General features: G+C 43.8%; 2 protein-coding genes across 2 annotated transcripts in view; one reads left to right on the forward strand and one right to left on the reverse strand.

Moving 5' to 3' along the window:
- COG3 (component of oligomeric golgi complex 3) overlaps positions 1-17,143 on the forward strand; it is a 50,964-nt gene extending 33,821 nt beyond the window's left edge. Inside the window, exons 17-23 of the mRNA XM_080925965.1 lie at positions 1,042-1,162; positions 3,474-3,562; positions 3,670-3,804; positions 7,069-7,144; positions 10,928-11,055; positions 11,791-11,889; positions 15,530-17,143. Of these exons, the coding sequence (XP_080782091.1) occupies positions 1,042-1,162; positions 3,474-3,562; positions 3,670-3,804; positions 7,069-7,144; positions 10,928-11,055; positions 11,791-11,889; positions 15,530-15,559 (678 nt within the window). The 3' untranslated portion in view covers positions 15,560-17,143. The remainder of the gene's footprint in view (positions 1-1,041; positions 1,163-3,473; positions 3,563-3,669; positions 3,805-7,068; positions 7,145-10,927; positions 11,056-11,790; positions 11,890-15,529) is intronic.
- Positions 17,144-23,221: 6,078 nt separating this feature from the next.
- Positions 23,222-27,913, reverse strand: part of ERICH6B (glutamate rich 6B) — a gene marked incomplete at both ends in the record, with an annotated part of 43,902 nt that continues 39,210 nt past the window's right edge. The window contains 3 exons of the mRNA XM_080926746.1: positions 23,222-23,428; positions 25,665-25,893; positions 27,600-27,752. Of these exons, the coding sequence (XP_080782872.1) occupies positions 23,222-23,428; positions 25,665-25,893; positions 27,600-27,752 (589 nt within the window). The remainder of the gene's footprint in view (positions 23,429-25,664; positions 25,894-27,599; positions 27,753-27,913) is intronic.

Below are 27,913 nucleotides of genomic sequence, written 5' to 3' on the forward strand. Positions count from 1 at the left end.
GATTCTGTAAGTTTTGCCTTTCCACGTAGGAGTTTTTTTAGTTTTTTTTTTTTTTTAAGGTAAATTATTATCACATACAGAAATTGAACACCTAGTGTGTAATTAATTAACATAACTATTTTCTTAAGTTACAACAACTTAATAAAGAAAATGAAGTCTTTGTGACTCAGTTGCAACCAGAACACAGGTTTAGAGTGCAGCCCTTCATATTTGTCTGCGGCTGTGTTCCACAAGCCAGGTGAGCTCCCACCATGTGGCCTTCTCATGGTGAATGTGCTCCTTAGGAGCTGGTGGAGAGACTGAGCAGTGACTGCTTGAGTCCTCAGTATGCAAACTTCATTAGAAATGTTTTCAGAATAAGAATCTGCCTTGAGGAGCAGCCTTGCTTTATTAAGATGCAATGTTGATCACAAGGACTATGATTATTATTCTGGGACATGGTCAGGCCAGAGCTTTGAGAGCGCCACTTCAGTCACGGGGCCTTACAGATGGTCCTGAGTTAGCAGAGGGCGTGTACAGGGACAGCCAGCACTCTCTTGGGGTCAGGTAATCCAGGATGGGGGTGCAAAGCCATTTTATATTTGGAGGCTCCTTTTGTACTGTGTCTTAGTACTTTGTGTATCAAAACCATGTGGGCCAAATAGGGAATGATGTCCTCCTAAGAGGAGCTAGAAGGCTGTGAGCAAGCACATTCACACTTGCCCTTTGAGCTTTTCTGTGTTGCTGCTCACTGTGGCTCTTAGGTTGTAACTTTTTTTTTTAAACCTCTGTACCAAGTTAAAAGTCTTGACTTCTCTGCCTAGCTTTTGTGTGGTATGCTCTCTTGGATTCCTTAAGTAGAGCAAGTAATAATGTTCAAAGTCTTAGCAACAATTTTCAAGAGAACTTTGACCTGGGTAACCTGGAGAGTTCATTGTACTGCAGAGAATTGTCACCTTGAGGCTGTATATTTGCATAGATTTAATGTTGAGTGATAGTTTCTTTATATGTTCCGATTTTGATTTAATCTGTGATAATATCCATTTTTTTCTTATAATTTAGACTCAGATTGATGGACAACTTTTCTTAATTAAGCACCTTTTGATTCTTCGAGAACAAATTGCTCCATTTCACACTGAATTCACCATTAAGGAAATTTCCCTGGACCTCAAGAAAACTAGAGGTACTTTGTTGTCCTGGCTGGCACAGTTGGGTGTATTTGACCTGTCCAGGTGTGTCAGCACAGGCTACAGGTTTATTTTATGTTCATCTGCAATTTCTTTTGCATGCTTTGCTTGCTAAGTAATGTTACTTATTCATACTAACTAAGCTGTCAGTATCTTTGCCACTTCTAATTTGTTGTATTTTCTTTATTAAAGGAGCTATATCTGAATATTTCCATGTATGATACAGTTTCACTCTCTGGGAACTTACTCCATGATAAACAACTATAAGATGAAATGACTAATAAACACCTATACGATAAACAGCGTGTGTCAGCAAATCGGGGTCACCTGAGTGTCCGAGAGTCAGGCTTTATTCCTGGCTCTTGTGTAAACTTGAACTGAGGGGTGGGTGACTTCAGTAGCCATCTTTCTCCTGTGTAAAAGGAGCACAGTGACATCATGTTACCTTTCCTGGTTACTAAGGTAACTAACAGTGAAAACGAACACAAAGCTATGTTACTGTGCTTAAGGTAACATCAAGTTGGAGATGCTAACTGTTCAGTCAGGTGGTGTGACATATGTCGAATTCTGACTCATCTTGGGAAAGATGATTCATTTATCTTAATTATTGTTATTGAATTAACAGATTTTGTGTGGGGGGGGGTGGTTCTAGACAGGATTTCTGTGTATAGCCCTGGCTGTCCTGGAACTCTGTAGACTAGGCTGGCCTCGAACTCACAGAGGTCCCCCTGGCTCTGCCTCCTGAATGTTAGGATTAAGGGTGTGTGCCACCAGATGCAGCCAGAACTAACAGATTTTGAAGAAATCAAAATACATGCAATTCAAGTTCCTAACTGTAAGTTAAGGACACACCATAAATACCACAGTTTTTTTTGTTTGTTTTGTTTTTGTTTTTTTACAGTTTTTTGTGAGCTCTGATTTTTCTCAGTGATTTCCAGAGATTTAAGTTCTTATACCTTAAGCATTTGTTTCTGTAATGGGTTAACTTCCATCTTAATCTTGAGGTAACTGAAGGAATAGTGACTCAAATAATTTTCTGTGTTCTATGATTCAGAAATGCCAGATAAAGAATCCCTGTCACTGCTTATGTGAAAGGGAGGATTTGATTTAACTCAGCTGAGCTTCACGCTGTCCTCCTGAGTCACATCAAAGCAGCTGGCCCTGAGTTTATCCCTGTGCTGTCATGTGACAGCCACAGCAAATGCTTTGTCATTTTTTAAAGCCTGTGGTATTTGTCATATAATTTGTCATTTTTGTTTTTAAATAGGATCCAGAGGTTTTGGGCTTTGGTTTTAAAGAATGCTCAATGTTTTTATTTAAAAAAAAAAAAAAAAAAAAAAAACATGTTTAAACAAGGAGCTCCCTAGTTGATTCCCTTCTGGTGTGAGGTGGAAGAAGCTTGTGGCTGCTGATGGCCTTTATCTGGGTGTTAGGATGCAGCGTGGTTGTTAACTCTTGTTTCTTTCTAATCTGGATGTTGCTACCACTTGGTTCTGCTCTAAGTCTGCTGAGATACAAGAAAATGAAATGGAGTAAGATTGTGGCAGGAATTCTTTCCTACCATAGTATGAAGTTTTTGCTCTTGCCATGTGGTGACTTGGTTCTGTTCTCTGCAAACAGTTTTTCCTAAGTACTGAAGACTCCTTTTCATTAAGACCAGTGAAAGGCAGTACTTGGGACTGGGGGATGTGCTTGCAGAACAGGGCTGGGGGCAGTGCATGCTTTGCTTTTTCCAGTCTGGCAAAGCAAAGCCATAGTCTTTTAAACAACTGTCTTTGATAATACTTTCTGTCTTCACTTTTAAATCTCTAACCTCTCATGACTAATGGTATATCTTATTGCATTTGAACATCAATGAGACCTTAGTACTTTCAGAGATTCTAGTTAGTCTGGAGGTTAAGGGGTAAATATGTCCTCTTGGTGTTTTCTTCTTGGCTGACACATTTGTTTATTCACTGTCATTCAAGTGAATAAATTTCTGTGCCAGCCAAGATCATAAAGAAGCTGGGTAAGTATGTGCATTTAAAAGAAATCTACTTAGCATCTAAAGGCAAAACAGTGAAATTTTGTGAATTACCCCATTTAAAAAAAATAGATCATCGTGATTAATAGTAATTTTGTAACCGACTGTGCTCTGCGGATGGTTGTGCGGCATGTGATTATCGGAGCCCACCTCATTCAGCCCTTCCTGGAGGGAGCAGGTGTGGATGAATGCTTCCTGGGTGGCAGCAGTGGAGAGCTAGTGTTGCACAGGACTTCTCTGTTGAGCCTCTACATGTTCACTGGATGAGTAATTTTGTTTCACAGATGCAGCATTTAAAATCCTGAACCCTATGACTGTTCCAAGATTTTTTAGGCTGAATAGCAACAATGCCTTGATAGAGTTCTTGTTGGAGGTGAGAAGGACTCTGTTTCATTGGTGGTGGGAGCTAAGTGATATTCTTTATGTGCCTGGTAATGTCTAGGCACACATAAACAGAAGGAAATTGTTCTGTCTTTTCAGGGGACTCCTGAGATCAGAGAGCATTATCTCGACTCTAAGAAGGACGTGGATCGGCACCTCAAGTCAGCCTGTGAGCAGTTCATTCAGCAGCAGACCAGGCTGTTTGTAGAGCAGCTGGAGGAGTTCATGACAAAGGTGCAGACCTTCTAGAGCCCTTTTCTCTTTCCTAGCACAGTGGACGGAGAGTGAGTCCGGCTCTTACTGTGTCTGTCCACATCTCAGAGGCTGGTTCGCAGCTCAGTGTGTAAGCTCAACAGTGCTGTTTCACTGTTGACAGTGAAAGCTGACACTGCACAGCTGGTTTCAGCTGAGCCCTGCTTGGCGTTTTCTGTTATGTACATAATAAGTCTCCCCTGTGGTGGCTGGACTTTGAGTTCGCTGAAATCAGCTCCTGTTTGGGGGCTGTGTGGCAGCGGTCAGAGTTTCTTTTTATTCCTAGGTTTTTGAGACAGGGTCTTCAATGTTAGGCTGCCATTGAACTTCTGGATTATCCAAGGATGACCTTAAATTTCTGCCCCTCCTGCCATTATCTCCAAGCAACACGTATACTGTGGCAAATGTTGAAATACACATATATATGAGAGCATTTGGCTCCAATTGTTTCCTTTAAGGCTTTAAGAACTGCAGTATATTTTTCCTGTTCTAGAATACCACAGTATACATGTTGCACGAAACTGTTGAATAGCCTTTGACTTGTAGTAGGTGTATAAGGCACGTGACTTGGAGTTGGGCGAGCTAGGCCTCTCCTCATCTGCACTTCCCAACTGGTTGAGAGCTGAAGCCTTCCTCTGCCCCAGCCGAGACTGTTGTAAGGGCTGCGTAAGACAGTGTGTGAGGACTTTGTGGCTAAGAGCTCCCCCGAAGAGCTGTGGTGTAGGAAGACAGACCTGAACTAAAGATTTTGTGTTGGTGAAGTGTAAACCAGGGCACTTGAAGGAAGCACATCTTAGGTTATGGCTGAGCTATTGCATTCCCTTCTGCTGGAGCCTGCCTGTGCTAAACACTTACATGTGAAAGCTTTTCTTTGTTTGCTTGTTTGTTTGTTTGATAAAATTTTGCAAGTTTGTGTTTTTCATTCCCTCTGAAGTGTCGTTAGTTTTCTTGGTGGCTATAAATTAAGATTTTTTTGATGTAATATCAAATATAATAGAATTTGACCTTGTAGAGTTAATTCTTGCATTCAAGGAATTGTAACCTGGGAGGAATCTAAATAGAAACTACATCAAAGTTCAAGTGCTTAGAGCAGGGAGGCCAGAAGGGTGTAGGTCTGCCCTGGTCTGCAAGCTCTGAAAGAAAGGGGCTAGTTGAGGAAAGCTGAGTCCTTTCTGTCTCTGACCTTCTTTCTTAGGAGACCATACCTCTGCAGATCTAGGAGAACTTTTGGAGAAATGATCTTTGATTTGACTTAAGAGAAGTAAATTATGCAGATAGGAGACAGGGTATCTCAGTAAGTTTACACTCCACAAGACGTTCACACAGTAAACTCAGATCCAATTGATATGATATAATTTGCCCACCTAGACAAAACAAATTGTCCTATAATAATCCATTCCTTGTAAGATATTTATAGCTACCTGTAGCTAATTAAAGCCACACAGAGATTTATCCTCCTCCACCTCCATTTTTTTCCATGTCTCTTCACTTCCTTTCCAAAACACTGTCTCACCCCCAACTATCTTTTTCACTGTCCTTGCCTTATCTTGTCCTGCCCTCCCCAAATATTAACAATTCACCTTTTCTGTCTAATTAAAAAAAAGCTTTTCTCTCAAATATAAGCTGAGATATTACCATTTTGTAATTTACAAAGTATAAAATATACCTAACACCCAGTCCAACATTTTTGTCAATTAAATGGAACATTTAGTTATCTATCCTAGCTTAAGAAAGGCTTAAAATCCTAACCCTAGCCCTAACCCTCCCCCAGACAGAGTCTTTCTGTGTAACTTTGGGTGTCCTAGAACTCTTTCTGTAGACTGGGCTAGCCTTGAACCTGAGACTTGCCTGCCTTTGCCTTCCGATTGAAAAGCTGTACCACCACTACCCAGCTCGTATCTTCCCCTTTATTTTGTGTTTTTGAGACAGGGTTTCTCTGTGTAGCCCTGGCTGTCCTGGAACTTGCTCTGTAGATCAGGCTGACCTTGAACTCACAGAAATCACCTGCTTCTGCCCCAGTGCTAGGATTAAAAGCTTGTCCACCACATTCATCCACATATAATTTATTTTTAAAAGTTGCTTCTGAAAATAAAGACATGGAGGAAGTTGAGTGAGATAGAGACGAGGTGTGCAGGGGTCAGCATGAACAGAGGTCTACACTGGTTCTAGAGTAGAAAAGAAACTAGAGCAGGTAGAGCTGGAGAGGAGGTAAGAGTCCTCAGTTACCACCCTCATGCGGCTGTGCCTGGCTGTGGTCTAAACATATATCCCATGGGACAGCTGGAGTTGATGCTTCAGTTTGTGTAATAACTTAATGTTCGCCCATGTCTACCCATTAAGTAGTTCATGCTTACTCCCATCAAGTTCTTATCCAAGTCTATATCTACAGCATGGTTTGGCCTAGTGTGCCTTGTAATGATATTTGAAAATCCTATTTGCTTGTTTATTGTTGTTGTTGTTTGTTGAGGTAGGGTCTATGTAGCCCAGGCTTGCCTCAAACTCTAGTGCTTTATTCCTTAGCTTCCCAGATGCTGACTCTGCAGTAGTCTACCATATCCAAGTAGATTTCTGTGTGTGTGTGTGTGTGAATGTGTGTGTGTGTGTTTGCAGGTCTACGTGCAAGTATGCCCATGTCTGTGTGAACATATGCCTGTTGGGTGCATTCCTGTGAGTCCAGAAGAGGGCATCCTATCTCCAGAAGCTGAAGTTAGTATGTCAGCCTAGCTGTTTAGATTAAAAACTTCAGTCTCGTGACCTCTTCTCCAGCCTGGCCACTGTTTGTTTGAATGACACTTTCTATGCCTGTGATATAGTTTAAAAGGAAGGGAAAATCTGTATAGTATGTGAGGAATGTCTGTGCAGTTGTGAAGGACACTTTCCTAATGATAATAATTCAGTATTGACTCAGTCTTTTTGTGAGTGACCTTTTTTAGCTTTTTATATTTTTGGTGAGCTCTCTTCAGAGATTTCTGAAAGGTCTCAGGAAGAATGCCCTATAAGGTGTGTCTTTTTTGTTTTTGTTTGTTTTTTTCCCCAGAATAACATATCACATATCTCGAACTCACAGAAGAAGGTTTATTAAAAAGACGTCTGAGAAAGCTGTGAGAGTAGCTGCAGCTTTGCTAGAACTGTCCCTGGTTCCCAGCGCCTTATTCGATAGGCTAAATAGTACTGTGTATCTTGAGAGCAGTCCACGTTTATTTGCCATTGGTGACACGAAACCTCTGCTTTTGTCTCCTCTACTAGGTGTCAGCATTAAAAACCATGGCCAGTCAGGGAGGCCCCAAGTACACCCTCTCACAGCAGCCTTGGGCACAACCAGGTATTGGGATTTTACTCTCTCGGAGTTCCCTTTTAAGGATGCTATTAGGCTATGTCTGTGTAGCACTTTCTGTGACATCTGGGACTTGGTTTCCTGCTTGCTTTGGGTTACCAGATCTGGGTTAAAGCAAGATTCAGCTTGGGGCTGATAGGTCTTACTTGGCCAGCACTGCTGCTGTCTGACAAGCATTCTTTCTAAAGACGGGGGTACTTTTGGAAGTTTAATAATTAAAAATAAAGCCTGACGTACATTTCAGTACCTGGCGCCTGCAGACTTCTGAGCACCTGCTCTTCCTTGGCTTCGGGCTTTAATGCAAACACGGCTGCACAGCACAGAGTGATGGAAGGCTTGCACTTATTTTCAGCACAGGATGGAGTGTTGGCCCACTCCTTTCTTCTGTGTATTTCACCACGTTATATCCTCTGTTAAAAATTTAGCATGTTTGAAAAAAATATGTCATAATGAAGGAGTCGTCTGGGTTCCGCAGGCAGCGCCACTGCCCGACTGGAACATCCACTTGAGATGTTCCGGTCACTCTCCATACTTTTCCATGCTAAAGGCTCTTGTTTCTTCTTGGCAGGTGGGCTCTCTTCAGTGTTAGGTATTAGATATTTAGAATCATGCCCCTTTGGGTTATTTTTGGCACAGTTTTTTTTAATTTTCATTTACTATTAACCAGAATATATTTTGTTACATTGCTGTTCTGTGACCCACATTTAGACACTGAGACAGTGTTGAGGGAGTAGGGTCTTAGTTGTAGAGAAACTGCTTCTGAATGGGAGACCTGCTTCTTGCTCTTAGTGATCCAAAGAAGGCCTCTGCTTCTTTTCCGTGAAGTTTGGCAGCTACAGAGAGCAAACCTGAATCAGCTTTATAACATCCCTGGTTTTCCATGGTGAAAGGAAGCCGTTTCTGTTAGGTCATATTTTCTTTAATAAAGGGATGATGCCCTCTTACACGGGTAACTTGTAAAGTCCGTACAGCACATCTGTCTATAGTTCAGAGCCGAAATCATAAGGTGGTTATCTTCGAGAGAGGGACTAGTTTGTGGGAAGAAAAATAACTACATCTCATTTTGCAATTTTTCACAGATCAGATTTTAATACCATATAAATTTTTTATTGAAGCTGTCCTGTCTCCAGTATTTTCCATCATAAATGCCTTGGGTCGGTTGAAGCTGAACTAAGAAGTAGCTAGTGCTGTCTCTTGGGAAGATGTACAAATAGAACAGATACCAGTTGTTTTTGGAAGGAGACAGTTTTGTTCAAAGGTTCCTTGTGTGTACATTGAGGGTGTGCTACCACCTGTTTGGTGCCTGTGGTAGGGGCAAATCTTTTACTTTCTCTGTGATTTCAAACATTTCTCTTGTATTTGAGATTGACATCTGTGGCATCTTTTCAAAACAAAGCACACTTGATAGAACAGCGTATTGGCTACTGTGTCATTCTAACAACTGTTCGCCATTGTGTGACGTCAGGTCTTCACAGTCAGGGCACTGTGCAGTCCCTAGCCTCTTGGAGACATTCTCTTGATCTTGAATTAATTTGAGCCTGTAGCTTAAGGTTTTAGTCTTTTACAGTGCTTATTGAGAAGTGGGAACTGGTTTGCATGTAAATGGAACTTTGAGGCACAACACATCTTTCTTAAAATAGAAAACCCTGGCAAACAGGCATGGCATGTTAATACAGCTAAGCCTACTTGATGCTTAGCTAACTGTTGTTCTTTCCTTTCTGGAAAGATCCTTTCTCTTGAGGAAGGCCTGTGAGTTTTTGCAGGGTTCTCTTAGAACCATTCTGTGTTGGGGTATCCTGGGCTTCAGTTTTACTTTCATTGCCAATAGCAACACAGTTAACAAGAGGACAGAATGAAGTGGGACACTGTTTTGTCATTTAACCTTTTTTTTTTCAATCTAAGTGGGATCCTTTACTCTCTTATAAATACATCTTTTTCTTTGGCCATCTCGGAAGTATGGAGCTGTTTTTTCACAGTCTGTAATGAATAAAGCCCTTACTTGACTGCCAGATTTATGAGCCTCTTGTGGTAGATCAAGGACAGCAGTCTAGAAATTGTTGGGCCCTCTGCCCCCAGCTGAGGTTCTGGGGAGATTATGTCATGATAACCATGCTGTAGCAGAATGAATTACAAATTAAGATGCCATTTTGTTAACTTAAGGTTGCAAATACATCTTTTTAGGAATTGATGGGCACTGTGTTCACTAGTCTGAGCGCCCACTTTGTGGTTACTGAGAGTTCAATATAGTGGTCCCTTAAGTATTTAGTGACGAGGAAACCAGAACCCAGGGAGAAAGTACCTGGAAGGAGCCTTCATTTATTTAATGAAAAGTAAGCAATTCCTGAGAGCATTGGTACTTTCCTACTGTGTTTTTGCCCAGACTTCTGTCAGCTAAACTTTTTCACATGATATAGATTGACCTGTGGAAAGGTGCAAAACAAAAACATTACTGTTCTGCACCTACAAACTAGTCTCGAAGGTAGCCATGGTTATAGTGCCTGTCCCCATCGTCTTTATGTCTACACTAGCACACAGGGACTCGTCATTCGGGTGACATTGTGCCATCCCAATTGTCATCACCTGTGTGCTGTGCTCTGACACCAGTGGGTACACAGAGCATGAGTCTCTCCCTAGTTTATTGATTAAATATACTTAATGACTCACTTTGGTTTTCCATAAACTCTTAAGTAAATGATTTATATACATGTGTCTTTGTATTTTGTGATTGCTTACATGGCATGCATAATCTTCAGTACTTAAGTGAAAGGGTTTATTTTCAGTCTTTCAGGATATTGTCTAACACACCTTCAAGTTGAGCCATTTTATACTCCCATGAACACCTTGTAAAGATTCACTGTCTCTTTGAATCTGTGGGTTTCCATTTTACTTGTTTTTGAGACAAACCACCCAGGCTGGTTTCAAACTCAGCTTCTGGATTTCTAAGATTGCAAATGTCTACCATCATGCCTGGCTTGTTGTCTTTTTTATCCCCCCTTAAATATTTTTTATTTGACCCAAAGGATATAGAAGGCTGTTTACCTATTTCTCTACATCCTCTGAATCCTTTTGCCAGTATTTCCCAGGTTTATTTGTATTGACTTTAGAGTGAGGCTGAGCATTCTAGAAATTATGAATCTTTTTCTCTGTGGATATCTAGGCAATTCTCTCTTGAATATTTCGTTCAGATGACTATATTTACTTCTATATTGTCCTATCAGATGCTGCACTTGGGGTGTTAGATACTTTACTTACTAACACCTGGTATTTACTCTCAGTCTGGTAAGGAAGTATAAGAATGTAATAAATGAATACATAGTTCTGCTTGGACAAGGATAGTAAAAATCTTCTGAGTGGTCCAGGCAAACCAATCAAAGACATATGCCTGGGAGTTAGTTCTGCACATAGAGAGGCTTAGTTCTTATTAACTCCTACTGTTTCTTTAAAAATAACTTAAATTTTTAAACCTTTTTATTCATTTTTTTTACCTCCACATTTCAGAGACACAAACAACAGCCCCTGTGAACACCCTGAATCATGCTAGGGCAGTGTTGGCTACATTAGCCCTGTGGCTTAGAGTTTGTATGTACCATATACTTAATGAATCTTTAGAGGGCTTATGATCAAACTTAATAAATAACAAGATGTAGGGAAGATATTTTATTTTGCTATGTTTCAGTATTCCTCTCTGAATTAAAATGGTAATTATTCTTTTTTGTTTGTTTGTTTTTTTTTTTTTTGTTTGTGACACTAACAAGGGTCATTTCTTTGCAGCAAAGGTCAATGACCTCGTGGCCAGTGCTTATAAGACAATAAAAACGAAGCTGCCGCTGACATTGAGAAGCATGTCTTTGTACTTGTCCAATAAGGACACAGAGTTCATCTTGTTTAAGCCTGTCAGGGTGAGTGTGTGGGAGTTTGCTGCCTGGTGACCTAAAGCATGCTTTTCTTATTACCCAGTTCTCCTCTCCAAACATTCAGAGTGTTAGTGCTGCCGACATTCTCTGCGACCTCACAGGCTTCAGGGCCCGATCCATCTGCTGATACCTTCTTTCTTGCCCGCATTGCCATAATATTTTTGTTCATTTTAAAAGTAGAAATTAATAAATAAGTAAAAAAATATATATCTGCACATTGCATGTGGCCCAACACTTGGGAGAGCAGCATTTCAGAATTTATGCCCCGTTTTACTAGTGAGTAGAGGAGATCAATGGCCTGCAACAGCCACCAAGGGATTAGGTGTCAGAGCAGATTTAAGACTCATAACTTCCAGTTCCTGTCGAGTTCACAGCTTTACCCAAGGCATGGTTGATTTTTTTTAAGTGCATTTTATGTGTCTAGAAACTTTATTATCTTTTGTGTAAGAAATTGTTGAAGACTTATTATTCTCAGGAGGGAGGGTGTAAGATATATGAGAGTTTAATGTTTCTAGGAATTATCCATTAAGTCTTCATCAGGTTGTGCTAGCATGTAAAATATTAAAGTACAAATTATATGTTTTTGGTAATCTCACAAAAATATATTTCCTCTGCTCATTTTGGCAAGAACCATGATGATTTAACACTCTTAGTGTTTCTTGTTTATAGCGTGGGTGTACATCCCTGGGTTGTCTGATATGATCTCTCCTTCTTTCTAAGAATAACATTCAGCAAGTCTTCCAGAAGTTCCATGCTCTGCTAAAGGAAGAGTTTAGTCCCGAAGATATCCAGATCATTGCTTGTCCTTCCATGGAACAGGTACCCTCAGGCCCTGTTTATTTACCTGAGCAGATAGTATGTGTCAGCAAACGTGTTTCTAGCTTTAAGTTTACAACTTCTACATTGTTTTATTTTAATGCATAAGAATTCAGACTTTGAACTGATGCCTTTAACTGTGGGGGGTGGTTTTAGTTGCTTGTTTAATTCATTCTGATAATGTGTGAAAAGTTTCAGTGTGTCAACTTGTTGAAGCAGCTGTTTAAACACAAGCCAATACTCAGTGCCTGAAGCGGGAGTTATCTTAGGAATTAGAATAGATTAGACCGATGTGTTTTTCCTTCTTTCTAAATTTAAAAACCTAACAGAGAGCCCAGTTTGTGTCAGCATGCATTTCATTGCTCAGTTCAGTTAGGGGAGTTTTATTAGTAAAAGCCTGGTAGTTTGGAGAATAACAGTTTTCTCCTTTAGGCCTAGAGAATCCTGGGAGGGCGTCAGGTTGTTGAGCCTCAAGTGTGGGTGCAGACTGGGAGAAGGACACGGACTGCACATGTGGAGGATTTTAGGAGTATTACTATAACGGGCTCAGCCGGAGAGACAACTGTGCTCTTCTTTAGTGAGACGAAATTCATGGACCACCAATTCTGCTAAAATTGGAATTCAGTGATTTTTAGTGTATTTACAGGATGGTGTAGCCATCCCTAGCATCTGATTCTGTAACGTTTTCTTTACTCTCAGAACCCTCACAGGTAACACAGTCTCCAGCCCATCCCCCCTCCCTCACTCTCCCCTTTGTCTTTATGGATTTGCTTATCCTGGGCATTTCATTGTGTGGTTGTCTTTCCTAACTGGTGCCTGTCACACAGCGTGTCTTCAGGGCCCACCCATGTTGCAGCATATGCTTTAAACTTTTTTTTTTAGATATAATTTTTAAATCTTTGAAATTATTTGTATATGTCTGGTTCTCTGTGTGGGTGTTTGTAAGTGTTGTGGATACCAGAAGAGGGTGGTTGGGTTTGGTAGAGCTGGGGTGTGTTGTAAGCTGCAGGATATGGGTGCTGGGAACTGAACTTAAGTTGTCTATAAGAGCAGTACTCGTAAGTCACCGAGCCATCTCTTCAATCTGTCCCTCCCTCCCGCCCGACTTCTCTCCGTCCTTTCCTCCTTCCCTCCCTCCTTTCTTTCCTCCCTTCCTTCCTTATAGCTGTGTATGTGTGGATAGTTGAAGTCATATCGGAAAAAGATTTTGGAATGCTTCTAGTGTTCTACAGTTTTGGAGACAAGGTTTCTCTGCGTAGCTCTGGCTGTCTTGGAACTCACTCTGTAGACCAGGCTTGAACTCAAAGGTCTGCCTGCTTTGCCACCCAAGTGCTGGGATTAAAGGCAGGTGCCACCACTGCCAAACTAAATCATTATGTGTGTGTGTGTGTGTGTGTGTGTGTGTGTGTACAGGGGTGCCTATAGAGGTGTGAGATCCCTTGAAGCTGAAGTTACAGTTGTTGTGAACCACCTGATGTGGGTGGTAGGAATAGAACTCAGGTCTTCTAGAAGAGCAATCTGAGTTATTAGCCACTGAGTCTCTCTAGCCTCTAAATGCTTTTAAAAATAATTCATTTGAGGTGACCATTTTCTATGTGTACTAAACATATAGTTAGACTATCATAGTTAGCAAGGTTCCCCACTTAGTTTGCTTATTTTTATAATAATTTTATTACATGTATCTATAATGTATGTGTCACAGAATGCATGTGGAGGCTAGGGGACAACTCAGACAAGTTGATCCTTTCATCTTGTGGTCTCTGGGGTCAAACCTAGGCCATCATGTTTGAGGACAGGTGCCTTTTAACCTACTGGGCCATCTCACTAGCCTTAATTTTGCCTTTGAATTATACAAAATATCTGTGGTTTCCAGGTCAGATTTATAGACCATGGTACATGTAGAATTCCCATTGCTTTCTAGAGCTGTCTAGGGGGAGGTTACATAGACTGTCTCAGAAGCAGTCTGAGTAGTATTGCTCATAGTTGCAGATGTCAAGGAACTCTGCTGTGTTAAGGGAAATCTGAGTGGGTGGCACAGATGCGGGTGCTGGACTGATGGTGCTCATGGAGGTGCTCAGCCCAGCACTTCCTGTTTCTGAAGGAACGTAGTAGTAATAGTGGGAGAAGGTGTGAGAGCTTTGAGGATGAGGGCTCAGTTAACTGCAGTGGTTAGAAATCTGGATCAGACCCTCTTGTGTTTATCCTGTAGTCTTTCTTGATTGTGTGAAAATAGGTGTGGAATCGCTGGATCATAAGAGTCGGGTGGTCAGCCCTCCATCACTTTGACAAAGAATAGCCTGTTTGTCGTAGTTTGTGGGCTTCAGTCCCCGGTTGATTAGCCTCCCTGCTTTTGGACATTAGGAGCAGCTGTCGTGGAAGCATGTGGTGCAGTTAAGCTGCTCTTGTTGTGGCCAATAACTGAAAAGAGGAAGAGGCTGGCCTCCTCTGGGGCCCACACTTTGTAAGTCCTACCACTTCAGAACTGAGGGGCTGGGATCAAGCTTTGAACACAGGGGCCTTAGGGGAACATTACAGACAGACGGCAGCTCCAGCATGGAGCAGGAAAATGTAGGAATGACGAAAGGAACTCCTTTGCATTCTTACCCCATTCCTGACTTCTGTTGGCTTTCACTTCTCACTTCTAGCTTCCTTCCAGTCCTTTCTTTGAAAGGAAGTTCAGAGATGCCTGCTTGGTACTCCTGAATACAGAAGGAAGCCTCCTAGGGCACCCTTCCTGCCAGTTTTTAGGGATTCTCTACAGCTGCTGTTAGGGCTTGCATTCCCAGCAGGAGCTGCAGCTGATGTCTCTTTTCTCCTGGAAGCACAGTCAAAGCAGACTACTGACCAGAGCAGCCGTTCTGTGTGGAAGGGGAGTCAGTTGCTCAGTCAGGTCTCCAGGCCTGCGTAGCCACTCCTTGAGTTGCTCTGGAGTCTCAGGCCTGCCTCCATTACCTCTTGGCACATTGCCTCAGTGACTAGTCTGATTTGCATCTGTGCAGAGTAAGTTAGTTCATAAGCCAAAACCCACCTAGTATGCCTGCTCTGGGCATTTACAAAGTTCTTGAGGGTTGGTGAGGCTCATTTGATAAGAGTGTTTTCCTCAAGTGCAGAAGGCCTGGGGTTCAATCTCTTGCACCACATAACCTGCAACCTGCCTAGTGCATGCCTGTAACCTGAGCACCCAGGAGAGAGAAGATCAGAAAGTAAAGGTTGCCTTCAGCTAAATAATGAGTTTGAGCCTAAACTACACGAGACTCTGTCTAAAAAAAAAAAAAAAAGACAAAACAAAAAAATGTCATTTAAATTCCAGCACTAAGGTATCTGAGCTGGGGGATGTTGAGTTTAGGGCTAGCCTGGGCTGTGCCTTAAACAAGCAAACAACAAGCTCATATTTAAAGAATTCATCTTACAGTGGTGTTTTCCACTGTGTAGAAAAGGGCGGCTCGGGCCGTGTGGTGCATTTGTTACTTCTTCCTGCTTTGCTACCACCATCATTGTACTGTGAGTGATTTGGATTTGGCAGTGGAGTGCAGTGCTTGTGATCATCTCAGGCTGTTTTTTTTCCCCTTATGTTTTGGGACTGAAGATTTCTGAGAGAGAAACTCCACAGTGCAACTAACCCAGGCCTCCCATTGCTTTTCAGCTGAACCTCCTGCTGTCAGTTTCTAAGTAGTTCCAATGGACCGTGAGTGTCAGCGGTCTGTCCCACCAGAGGCCTGAGGAGCCCTGCAGCCTGCAGGATGCCCAAGATCCCTAAGTGGGGCGGCTCCTGAGGAACATGGATGTGCTGCCTGCAGAAGGGAACCTGGGTGAAGCAGAGATCAAAATGCCAAAGATTGACAGCAGGGACAGCAGCCTCACTGAAATGGAGAGATGTAACAAGGAGCCACAGTTCACAGGGAGATGTTCCTTCACACAGATTGTGCAATAAAATAGGTTACAGTAAATAGTGTAATGCACTTCGTAGGAACTCAGCCAACTGGAAAGCTGCTAGGTCACAGTTGCTCCTGTGGACACTACAAAGCATTTACCCACCGGGCATTCCACGGGCGCTGTTACTCGGAGAACTCTTCCTTCTGTGTCCTGACGCAGTGTTTCTCCTGATGGGTCAAGGTGGAGTTGGAATAGAATGGTTGACAAGAAGGCATCTTATTTTCCTGGACTCAGATTGTCATCTTTCTGTGGGATGATACGAGGCAGAGGCAAGAAGCCAAGGCTTCCTGTAAGGTTCTCTCCTTGAACTGCTTCCTCCTCACTAGATAGCTGTGTCTTGATAATGGTGAATCTTCCCAGTCCAAGTCAGTGCGTGAAGGTGTTTAAGCCTGGCACCGCCCGGAGAGCAGAGGCCTGTGGGGAGTGGGGCTCATGGATGGAACTTAGTTGCGGTCATTCTTAATAAAGTGGATGCTCTCTGGTTGCCTGTGTTGTACTAGACACTAGCCTTCTGGTGTCCCCAGTCCTGCCACAGCTGAACACCTAAGTGTGGCAAACACTGCCCAGTCCTTAATACAACACCAGTCAAGAGTCAAATATCTATAAGCATCTGTGAATTTTCCTACAAATTCCCCTTTGAATTTGGGATTGGATTGGCTTTGACCCTGGTGTTACAGTAAATGGAGCCCGTTTCTTGGTTCAATTACTCAGACCATCATGTGGAGGTTTGGGACAGTGCTGAGGGCTCTGAAATAGGGCAGGTGACCTCATGGTGCAGGTGGAGGGAGGAGCAGCCTCTTGCACAGTGTGCACATTGGTGACCCATCCGGATGCAACAGGCCACTTGTTTCTCAACCCGGTTTCAATTGGCGGTGGCTGTTGCTTGGTAGAGCATATTACTCTATATTTTGGGAAACTCAAAGGTAAGAGGGTCCATATTTTTTCTTTGCTATGAAATGAATGAGTTAGGAAGATTGTACTTACTATTTTAAATACATGTCTGATGTGACAAACCGTTCTGTGTATTATATGTACATTGGGTGTTCAGGTAGCCTTTCCAAAGAGATGAGGGCGGGACCGTGGTGCAGCACATGCTCAGCAGTCCGGTGGGCAGAGCAGGACTTGTTGGGACTCTTGCTGGGCTTCAGCTTTTTTGTTTCTGAAAACACTCACATACCTTACCTATGCTAGGAGGGTGGTTCTGATCCAGTTTGTTTGCTGAATGAAAATTTGTTTAAATCTGTACAGTTTCACCTGTTTACTTATACAGAGTGTACATACTTTGAGATAATTAATTTAAAATGCTTTATATTATTTAGCTAGAAATTGCTGTTTTTAATAAATAATTTTTTAAAAAAAAATAAAGATCTTTGCTTCCTACTTTGTTGTCATGTGTTTGTTATGTATGTGGGTTCTTTAGAACTATATTTTAATCGGGAACTTCACTAGGACAAGTTGTAGACAAGATGAGTACTTATAAGAAATAGTACCTAACTTCCTTTATCCAGTTCTGCTCAGTAATAACATATTACAAGCTGGGGTCTCTACTATTACCAGGGTTTTGACATCAGAACACTCAGCCAACCTTAGCTTTTTCCTTTGCTTTATTGTATAATAATTGTGAAAAGAAGGAGACTCTCTCACTCTCTCACTCTCTCTCTCTCTCTCTCTCTCTCTCTCTCTCTCTGTGTGTGTGTGTGTGTGAGAGAGAGAGAGAGAGAGAGAGAGAGAGAGAGAGAGAGAGAGAGAGAGAGAGAGAGAGAGAGAGAGAGAAGTTTTCTCTGTGGAGCCCTTTGTAGACCAGGCTGGCCTACACTCAGGCCTGCTTGCTTCAGCTTCCCAAATGCTGGGAGGTGTGTCCCACCACCTTCAGCTTTTGGGATATTTTGGTGCTTCACTAGTTAAAAGGGTGTTAATTCTCTGTTATTGCAACAAATACCTAAGATAATCAACTTACAAGCTTGCTGAGTGGAGACTGTCTCTGTAGTCTGGGGAATAACCTATCATAGCCATTCTTGGTTTTGAGTAAATGAGTTTATTAGTTCTATAGCAAGCACAAACAGATTAAGTAGCAAGTCGTAGATTAGAAGCCTCTGATAATAGCAAAGCATTGTCAAATCAGGCATACATAGTATCTAGAACAAATGAGATCATCCTGATTGAGAACAAAGGAAACATCATAAAACTGGGGCTTCCAACACAGAGCAGATATCAAGTAAAAGATGCTAATCTGAACTTTCTCTTCATGATGAGCTTTCAGCTTCCCTTTCCCAGGTAGACATTTTTATACATGGGACAGACAATAGTAACCTCTGCTGGAAATGGTTCTGAAAGGATAAAAGATATAGCCTAACCCCTCCAAGGACCCCAAGCTAAAGAAGCCTTAATCCCCGTGCCTAAGAACCCCTAAATAACTCAAATTCCAGACCCTGCTCTCTGCCAGTAAGTAGATATAAGGTCACACCTTGCTGTTCTGGAGCCACTTTCTGTATGAAACTGGGTGAAAAGGCGTAGGACAGGCTGTTTGTTAGATATTTGAGCCAGGCCTAGTAAGTTAACAGAAGATAAACTGACTAACAGCTTATCTGGCTTCTGAAAACTGCTTGTACCATAGGAACCCCTCCCGATACTGACTTATCCTGAGTGCTATTGTCACTCCCACCCAGGAGACTGCGCAAATACAGACCTCTGAGACTAGGGAACTGATTGGTCCATGAAGCGTGGGCTTAGATAATTTAAAATGATTGGTTTGTGATTCGAGGGCCTTGTGAACACTATAAAAGCTGTCCTGATCCTGCACTCGGGGTCCGTAGTTCTCTACCCCTGTGTGGTATATGACTGTGGGCCCCAGCGCGCTTGGAATAAAAATCCTCTTGCAGTTTGCATCAAGATGGCTTCTTGTGAGTGATTTGGGGTGTCCCCTTTCCTAGGTTGGAGCGTGGGGGTCCTCGCTTTGAGGATCTAAAAGTTCATCTTGTCTTTTTCTCTGTCCTTGTCACAAAGCCAGAGGGATCAACCTGACTGGACTAGCCTGACCCAGGACAGAGCCTTGGGGACACTTGACATAAACTGGAGTCTGAGGGATGGCTTGCACAACACAGGACAATTTACCATTATGGTGTATATTATAGTCCCATTGCTCTGGGGCATGTGGCAAAGCTGTAGGTCATGGGTGTGGGAAGAATGGTACGGCAAAGCTGCCCAATGCATGGCTGGGAACCAGAAAGGAACACAGGGTATGTGGATGTTGTAACCCCTTCAAAGGCCCACCTCCAACAGACAGTGAGTAGCACCAGAGAGCAAGTCTAATGCGTGTACATTTGAGATACAGTTCAGATCCAAACTAGAATGAAAGGGTTTTTTCCTCTTTAAATTCTAAAAGCCAATTTCCCAAGTAGCATCAGCACAGATGGTTTCATTGAAATTAAGCAGTGCTGTAATAATGCAAACAAGTTTGATTCCCTCCAGTCCAACAAGCCCAGATCTTCAACTGCTCTGCTGGTCCCTTATAGAGTCAGTCACTTAAAAGGAACTGTCAGTTAAAGCAGTGATTTTCAACCTGTACATCATGACCCATTTGGCAAACCTTGTCTTACTGTGTTAAAGGACAGACCCTATTCAGGACAGAGGGATTTGATCCACCCACCCTGCCTCGGGGTTCTTCCTGTGTTTTAGTTTGTCTGTGATAGAAACTGGGTTTCACTGTGCAGCCGAGACTGGCCTTCAGCTGAGCAGTCACTTGCCTGAGTCACCTTGCCTGAGCTCACACAGAGGTGGTATATAACTGGTGTGTATGCTACCACACCTTGCCTCGGTGGGAACGCTTCTGAAAAGAGTGGGACCAGTAGAAACGAGTGCAGTGACGAATATTACATTCATCTGACAAATGTCTGTTCCCCTTTAAAAATACAAATTCGGAAAAAAAAATTCCAGTTATACAAATAATGGTTCACTGCTAGTCAGCTGTAGTGCTTGAATTCTGGCACAAAACATGAAAGGCTCATGAATGAGCTCTCCACCCCAAAGCCAACCATTATGTGTCTTGGCATTTAACTTCCAGATTTTTCTATGAATAGCTTAAGATAATTTTTCTTACCAGATTGTTTTTTTTTAAACAATTGAGTTTTAATCGGTATGTAGTACCACACAATTATTTACTGAAAGTACTGAAAGATGTACTTAAGACATTTTGCTCCTAACTATCTCAGCATCAGTCTCTGAAAGAATAATATTCTTTTGCAAATCCCAGGAGTAGTAGCAAATCTAAAAAAACAAAATCAGTTTCTAATATGTAGTCTCTATGTCCTCTTTCTGCCCCTCTGTTACCTTGCAGATTTTTCAAAGTCTGTGTTTATATGTTTTACTTGGTAGTCACATCTCTTCAGTCCACCGCCCACTGCTTGTGCATGCCCGTGTGTGATACAGTACACATGCATGTGTATGCGCATGCTTACATGTGTGTGTGGAGACCCACACTTGATACTAGAAACCCTTTTCCATCATTCCCCATCTTCTGAGGCAGAATAGAATTTAGCTCAGAGCTCCCTGATGTGGGAGGTCTAACTGTCAGCTTGCCTCAGGAACATCCTCCCTGCCTCCTGAGTGCTGGGCCACAACATCTGCTCCGCATTTACTCACAGCTGGACAGCTGAACTCAGTTCCTCAAGCCTGCCTGGTAAGCACTTTACCTACCACACCCTTCCCTGCCGCTCTTCAGTTCCTTTTTTTGATAACCACCCCCCCACTCCCGCCAACTCCCTCGGGATTTTGTTTCAAAGAAGCTAGCTAGCTTACACAATGAACCAAAGCCTGAATTTTCCTGAGTTTTCCTATTAGAAATTAAATACTCTGAAGTTAGAGTATAGACGGTCTTCCCAAATGTATAAAATGTTTGTCAAGGCAGACATGTATTTGGCCATCACAAATGTCCACCCTGCTCCAGCAAAACAAGTTGCCAGGGTAATCTACGGCAGTAGCGTGAGTGGTGGTGAAGTCTCCGTCCATCCGTACCCCTCAGCTTCATCAGGGACAGAGACTACGACCACGTATGCATAGCTTTAGGTTGTCCTGACAAGTGTTGGGGGCGGTTCCTGAGACAATGTAAAAGGAGGAATTCTTGTGGTTCCTGGCTTCGGTTCATGCTTGCCTGATCCCAGGTCTCTGGGCCTGTGGGGGCTGAGTGTTATGAGTGATTGAGAAAAGTAAAGCTGCCCGTTTTATGAGTCAAGGGAGGAAGAGGAGCAGCTGGGGTCCTTAGAGGACACATCCCAGTTACCCAACTCCTTGCACTGGGCCCCATCTCTGAAAAGTTCCTCTACCTTCCAATAGCACCTCAGCCTGAGGACCTGGGCTTCTAATACATGGAACACAGATGTAGGGTCAGGAGGTCACTAAACCTTTAGTGTTGGAAGGGGGGATGTTAGCACAGTGCCATGGTTGTCCCAGCCCGGAACCTTACAACAGGGTTCTGATTCTGTACTCTACCAATAAGGTGTGATGGTCCCACAGAAGTGACCGTGTGGCCCCTCTGAGAGCCTTCTCTCCAGCTACACTTCAGCTGCTCAGGTGACGGCGTGACTTTGGTGACACTTGATGAGGGTGGGTGGCAGCCAGTGGGAAATTATTAGGGGAATAAGTCACAGAGGTGGTGCTGGGTGTCACTGTTCACACTAGAGGATGGCTAACTGTAAGGCTGGGCTGAGAAGGTGTTTGTTTGTGTCTGGGGTTAGGGTTATCCTGGGAAGAATGGGCACCCCATATCTGTATAAAAGGCACTTGGTGGCAGGGGTGGGCAACAAGCTCAACTCCTTTTCTACAAACGACTCCGCCCATGCCTAGGTTATCAGGGAGCTTTGTTTACTACTTAATTCTGTCCTCCCTTGCCACACTGGGTGAGACCACAGGCAGTGGAGTAAGGGTGAACGAGAGTCCACTAGGAGCTTTAAGAGTGCTCAGGAGTCAGTCGCCTGTGAACTGAGATGTACAGAAAGTCTCTGTAGGACAAGCTGGGCATCCCAGGGTGGGGCCTCCTCAGCTCTAGGCTCCTAGGCCTTGATCCAGAGGTCACCGCCACTTCTTTGGCTGCGTGTTTTAACTAGGTGACCACACATTTCCTGAATTGGTCTGGCTACCGAATTGATGACTGTGACTAGTGATCCAAAGAGTCCCAGCTGTCTATGAGTAAATCTTAGGTCCTCTGGGCCTCAGTTCAACTTCTGGTTTAGGGACCTAAGTGCAGGCTGGTGCTGGGTTTCTGTCTAGGTTTTCTTTTGCTGTGACAGAGCTGGGCAGACAACCCTGTGAGAGTCAGTGTTAGTGACAACCTTGAAGGCGGCACAGAAACAATGGGATCCTCAAGGGACAGTTTTCTATTGCAGTCCCAGCCTGGCATGAGCAACAGTGCCCCGTGCTGTTCTTCAGGTGTGCCAGTGCCTAGACAGACTGTGACTCGTACGATGTCAGCAGCAGCTTGGTGGCTGGGACAGGGCCCCAGGATGCACTCCGGTAGGGGTGAGTCCTGTGACTGAGTGGATGAAGGGAAGGACGGTTTGGGGGGAAATCTTGAGATTTGGAGATACTTTGGGGTGGGAATTCATGCAAATGATAACCATGGAGCTACAAAGGTGACATCGCTTAGTAGACAAGTGGCTTATAGGAAGTAAAGGAGGCCATTGTGCCTCTCTTGGACTCTGTCTTCAAGAACAATACCTGTGTCACAGCCACATGAGATGGAGCTTGGGCAGCCCTTAGCACAAGGCCAAAGTAGCTCATGGTAAAGGGTAGTTAGAATCATGACAGGAAGGATGTTATAAACCAAGGCAAACGCAGACACACAGCCTTAACTTAGAGACACACATTGGTGGAGGGGCCAAGCAACTAGTGATGCTAGTGATGCCTGCCGTGTGGGTTTGCTGAGTAGAGATACAACCTACATGAATGAGTTCAATACTCTGGTCTCTGCCGTGGCAGGAACCATTTCTAGGCCCACTTTACAGATGGCAAAACTGAGGCATAAAGCCGCTTGCTTAGAAACACACAGATAAGAAAGGACAGAGCTTGGTGGTCTATGTCTTGAGTAAAAGCCAAGTCCTGGCACTGACAGACATAGAAGAATCTCCGCACATCAGGGATGAGAGCAAGGGGGCAGACATATTGGCTAGTTACTTACTGAGATGATGTGTCTCTAAGTTAGGGCAGGAATAACCACCAAGCCTTCTCTATGCCCAACTTCCGATTCAGTTTAACTTTCCTCTCACAAACCCTATTTTTTAATCCCTAAGACAGGAGCTATGACAGGACCTGGACTGGAAGCTGACTCTCAATGTCTTTGATTGTGCCCTGCCCTGAGGTTTCTCCTTTCCCACGACACACAGTGGAGGCCTGAGACAATTTTGTGGCTGTCCTAAGACAAGATTTGAAAAGTTTCACTGAGGTCCTTGAGTACCCCTTGGACCACTGTGATGAAGACTTCCAAATCAGACTGTGTCAGGAGACTCAGACTCCTGCTTATTTTTTCCAGAAGGAGTTGGATCTTCCATGATGTTAGGCAGGGGTCTGTCTCCAGGACCACCTTCTCCGTCAAGGCTTGATGGATTGTTGAGTTAACAGGCTGTGGGATAAGTAGACAGCTGGGTGAGGACCGATGCTGTTCAGATGCTGTGCGCCACCCGTGACTTAGCCCCACTGCGGCCATGATGAATGTCTCTAGTACCTTCATCCTCAAGGGCACATCTGATTCACTAGCTCTGCTACCCGAAGCCTTATTGCTGTGTCCCAGATGCCTGCCTGGCCTTCTATGCTTACATGATCTGCTGATACACGCCGACACTACTTTCCAGCAAAACTGGAGGTGACCCAGCCCTGTGTCTGCTGGTCTGTGCCATTTGTGTGTGTGTGTGTGTGTGTGTGTGTGTGTGTGTGTGACTACTGCATTCGGGAAGGACTTTGCATCTTGCCTTGACTGCTGACAGGGCTGCTGTGAACAACTGAAGCCCTTTGGGGCATTGGTTTCTCTGGTGTGTAAGCCTGAGGTGCTAGCATGTTACACAAATGCATATGAGGGAAATAAAGGCAGCGTGGTGTGGTGGTGGTTTGAATAAAAATGGCCCCCATAGGTTCACAGGAAGTGGCGCTGTTAGGAAGTGTGGTCTTGTTGGAGGAAGCACGTCCTTGAGAGCGGACTTGGAGGTTTCAGACACTCACTTTCTTCCCGCTGCCCGCCTGCATGGAGAGCTCTTGGCTTCTCCAGCACCATGTCTGCCTGTGTGCTGCAATGCTTCCTGCCGTGACTCGTGGACTAAACCTCTGAAACATGAAGCCAGGCTCTGCGAAATGTTTTTCTTTATAAGAGTTGCAGTGTAAGCGCACTGGCTGATCATCCACGGGTCCTGAGTTCAATTCCCAGCAAGCACATGGTGGCGCACAACCATCTGTACTGGGATCTGACGCCCTCTGCTGGTGTCTGAGGACAGTGACAGTGCAAACAAGTAAGTCTTATTTTAAAAATATATGTCTGTGGTTCCTTTAAATGCCCTTGCCTCTCTTCGGAGGTTGGCTTTTCCCTTACCTTTTCTCTTGAATCTTAGCACCCCCGTAAATTATGCTTCCAACCTTGTATGTGTTTGTAAGCTTGCCCAGAAGCGACAGCACTGTTGAAGTACCACAAAGGTTTGAGTGAGTGTGCATCAGTGTTGGCTGTGGAGTCTGACTGTTGTCATGGCGGGACCCCTGTTCTAGAGCGCAGCATAGGCTCCGCCCCGGCTCTAGGGCTGCCCTGTGGGACAGTTCCTAAGCTGACTCAGAATTCTGCGTTTTCCTGTTGTGGTTGTGTTGTTTTGGTTTCTTCTCCTCCTTTTCCTCCTCTCTTGTAAAGGCGAATTACTAGACCAGGAAGGACCCTTCAGTTACATAATTTGTTTTATGAAACTTGGTGACTCCCCGTTCACGCTTTTCCTTACTCTTCCAGTTGGTACACACAACGGAAGAGCTTGTGTAATTGGTGGGCTGAAGGGGCGGGCCGGAGGGGCGGGCTGGATAGTGTCTTGCTTTCGCTTGTTTTATTTTATATTATTTTTAAACTAAAGCTATATAAAGCTTGTGGATTAAACAGAATAAATTTCTAAATTAAAAAAAAAAGAGTTGCCGTGTTCATGGGCTCTTTTCACAGCAATAAAAACCCTAAGACAGTGGTTAACCTTGATTACTATGCTGGGTGATTTTTGTGTCAGCACAGGTAAAGTCATCTGAGAGGGGGAACCACAGTTTAGAAAACTGCCTCTATACGAATAGATTGTAAGCAAGCCTGTAGGACATTTTCTTAATTAGTGATTGATGGGGGAGGGGCCCAGTCCCTTGTGGGCGGTGCCATCCCTGGGCTGATGGTCCTGGGTTCTATAAGAAAGCAGGATGAGCAAGCTCAGAGAGGGAGTCAGCAGTACCCCTCCATGGCCTCTGTATCAGCTCTTGCCTCTGTTTCCCTGCCTCCTTTGCGTTCCTGTCCTGACTTCCTTTGATGATCAGTAGTGATATGGAAGTGTGAGCCAAATAGACCCTTTCCTCCTCAACTTGCTTCGGTCATGGTGTTTTGTTCCAGCAACAAAAAACCTGAACCAACCAAGGCAACTGTCAATCTTGATTGGAGTGAGCATCGCCTTGGCAATTACTACCTGGATGGATTCTGAACATGACGGCATTATTGTTGGGGACGATGGAAAGCAGCGGTTGCAATCCATCTGGAAGAGGTAGGTCACATAAAGTGGGTCATCACGGCAATATATTCCACCCCACTCCCTTCTTATTTATATTCCCTTTTTTCTGAGTTTTGGTCAGGGGAGTGAAGACTTTACCTTGAACTTGGTGCCCATGTTTAAATAGATGGGCCCCTGATTGGGGGCAAAGAAGCAGAAGATGACCTTGTCCTGGCTCCGTACTTGGATGTGGATGTAGTTGTTGAGTCTCAAAGTGATGCACAGGAAAGGCGGTGCATGCACGTGCAAACTCAGGTTCCACCAGTTCCAGGCCTTCTGCCGCTTGCCTTTGGGGAAGTAATAGCCCAGGAGTTTGCTCAGGCTCAACCTAGAAGAGAGAGATGTATCAGACACTACTGTGCTGGGCCCAGGATACAGCCCTTCTGGTCCCCTCTGACCCTCTCACTTACCGTTCTCCTCCTCGACCCACAGAGTTTTGGTGGGACTGCTAGGTCAACAGAACACAAGCTAAAGTCATCCGAGGGGAAGAACTAAGAAATTAAGAAAATGCCTCCGTAAGATCCAGCTTTGGGCAGTTTCTTAAAGAGTAATTGATGGGGAGAGCCCAGCCCGTTGCAGATGGTGGCATTCCTGACCTAGAGGTCCTGAGTTTTATAAGAAAGCAGGTTGAGCAATCTGAGAGGAGAAATCCAGTAACAGCACCTTTCCGTGGCCTCTGCATTAGTTCCTGCCTCCAGGTTCCTCCCCTGTTTATGTTCCTGTCCTGACTTGCTTCCATGATAAACAGTGATGTGGACGTGTAAGCTTCATAAACCATTTCCTCCACAACTTGCTTTTCTGGTCACTTAGTAACCTTAAGATAGTAGAATAGAGAGGTTCCAACAAAGAATGTCCACCCAAGTCCGGGTTCTGTCTTCAGACTCAGCCATGACCTCCCTTAGTCTCACGTAGGATAACCTCCTCTCCTGTGCCTCCTTCCTTGCTCCTAAGTTCTCTCTGGTGTTTTGCTGTATTCTTCTCTTCCCTATGGATCTAAGACCCAAAGAGTAGAATCCTTAGGATGAAGTCAACTCTCACCTCCACTCTGACCATCTCTCTCCCTGCCCTTTGGAGGTTGACAGACCTTGGGATTTTCGCTGGTATTTGATAGCTAACTTTATATCAGGGAGAGTAAATGCCTGAAGACCTCGTTCCTCTAATTAATTTGCACAACTCAGGGCAAGTGACTGTCACCATTTGAGTCCAAGTTTCTTCACTTCCAGTGGCCAGGTTCTATAGTTCTCCAAGTTCTCTTCTGGACTTTAAAAACTTTAGAGAGAAGAGACCCTACTGTATGTCACCAGACAAGAGTTGTGATCATTAACTACATTTCTGGCCTCGAGACCATGTGCTTCTTGTATCTGGGATGTGACTGTAGACACAGCATATTCAGCACATGTGACCTTCAGGGAAGAGCGGATAGTAATCAAAGAAGCCAGCCCGGAAATGGTGCCTGCAAGCCAAGGCAAAGTGGATGAGAGGGAACTTACAATTAAACGTGAATTTGGTTTTGATGAAAATCAAGTTAACTAACCCAGGTTAACATGCATCTCCCACACTAGCCACTTAGTCTGGGACAGAAAGTTCTGAGAAAAGGTGAGGGATGGTTTGAGGGGACCTAGTTATCTTGAACTGTCAAGAGACAGCTTTCCCCATTACCCGAACTAGAGATTTAAGAAACAAGTTTGATTTTAATGAAATATTTAGAACATGGCTTTTGGCTCTGGATTCTTTATAGGGTGTGTGTGTGTCTAAAACCCCACCAAAGGGTTCTAGAATAGTAGGACCCAGAACTTGTGGCTCAGATCTCACAAGGTTGGACTTTTGAGAAGTGTTTGGAGGGAAAGCCAGTAGCCTGTGGTCACAGAGGCCATGGTTGCTCTTTTACATTGAGGGATACTATGGCATCTTCTCTGAGGACAGGTTCTGCACTAGACCCTTGTGGTGCCCTTTCTCATGTCCCCAATATATACAAACTTCCACCATATAGTTTCCATGTGGCTCAGGTGTTGGGGTCCAAAGACCCAAACTTACCAGATTCTTCCGTCTTCATCATAGAAGGTGGCATGGCCAGAGTTGGTCACAAGGCCTCGGATCTTTTTATGTAGAGAGTCTTCTAGGATAATATATGTAAGCTTTTTGACTCCTTTGCAGGAAATGAGCAGAGCCAGGTTCCCAGATGGATAGCTGCGCATTGGTTAAGACACAATCGGTTTCTCCGGACAGCCCCCTCCCACAGAAAAGTTAGACCCCAAAGAGGACACATGTCCTCAGTCAAAACCCGCATGCTAGGCCAGAATCAAACATTTTAGGTTTCAATACGAACATCCCTCTTCCTCAGTGGATAC

The sequence above is a fragment of the Micromys minutus genome (genome assembly GCF_963924665.1).
Source record: "Micromys minutus genome assembly, chromosome: 12".
Taxonomy (NCBI): Eukaryota; Metazoa; Chordata; class Mammalia; order Rodentia; family Muridae; genus Micromys; species Micromys minutus.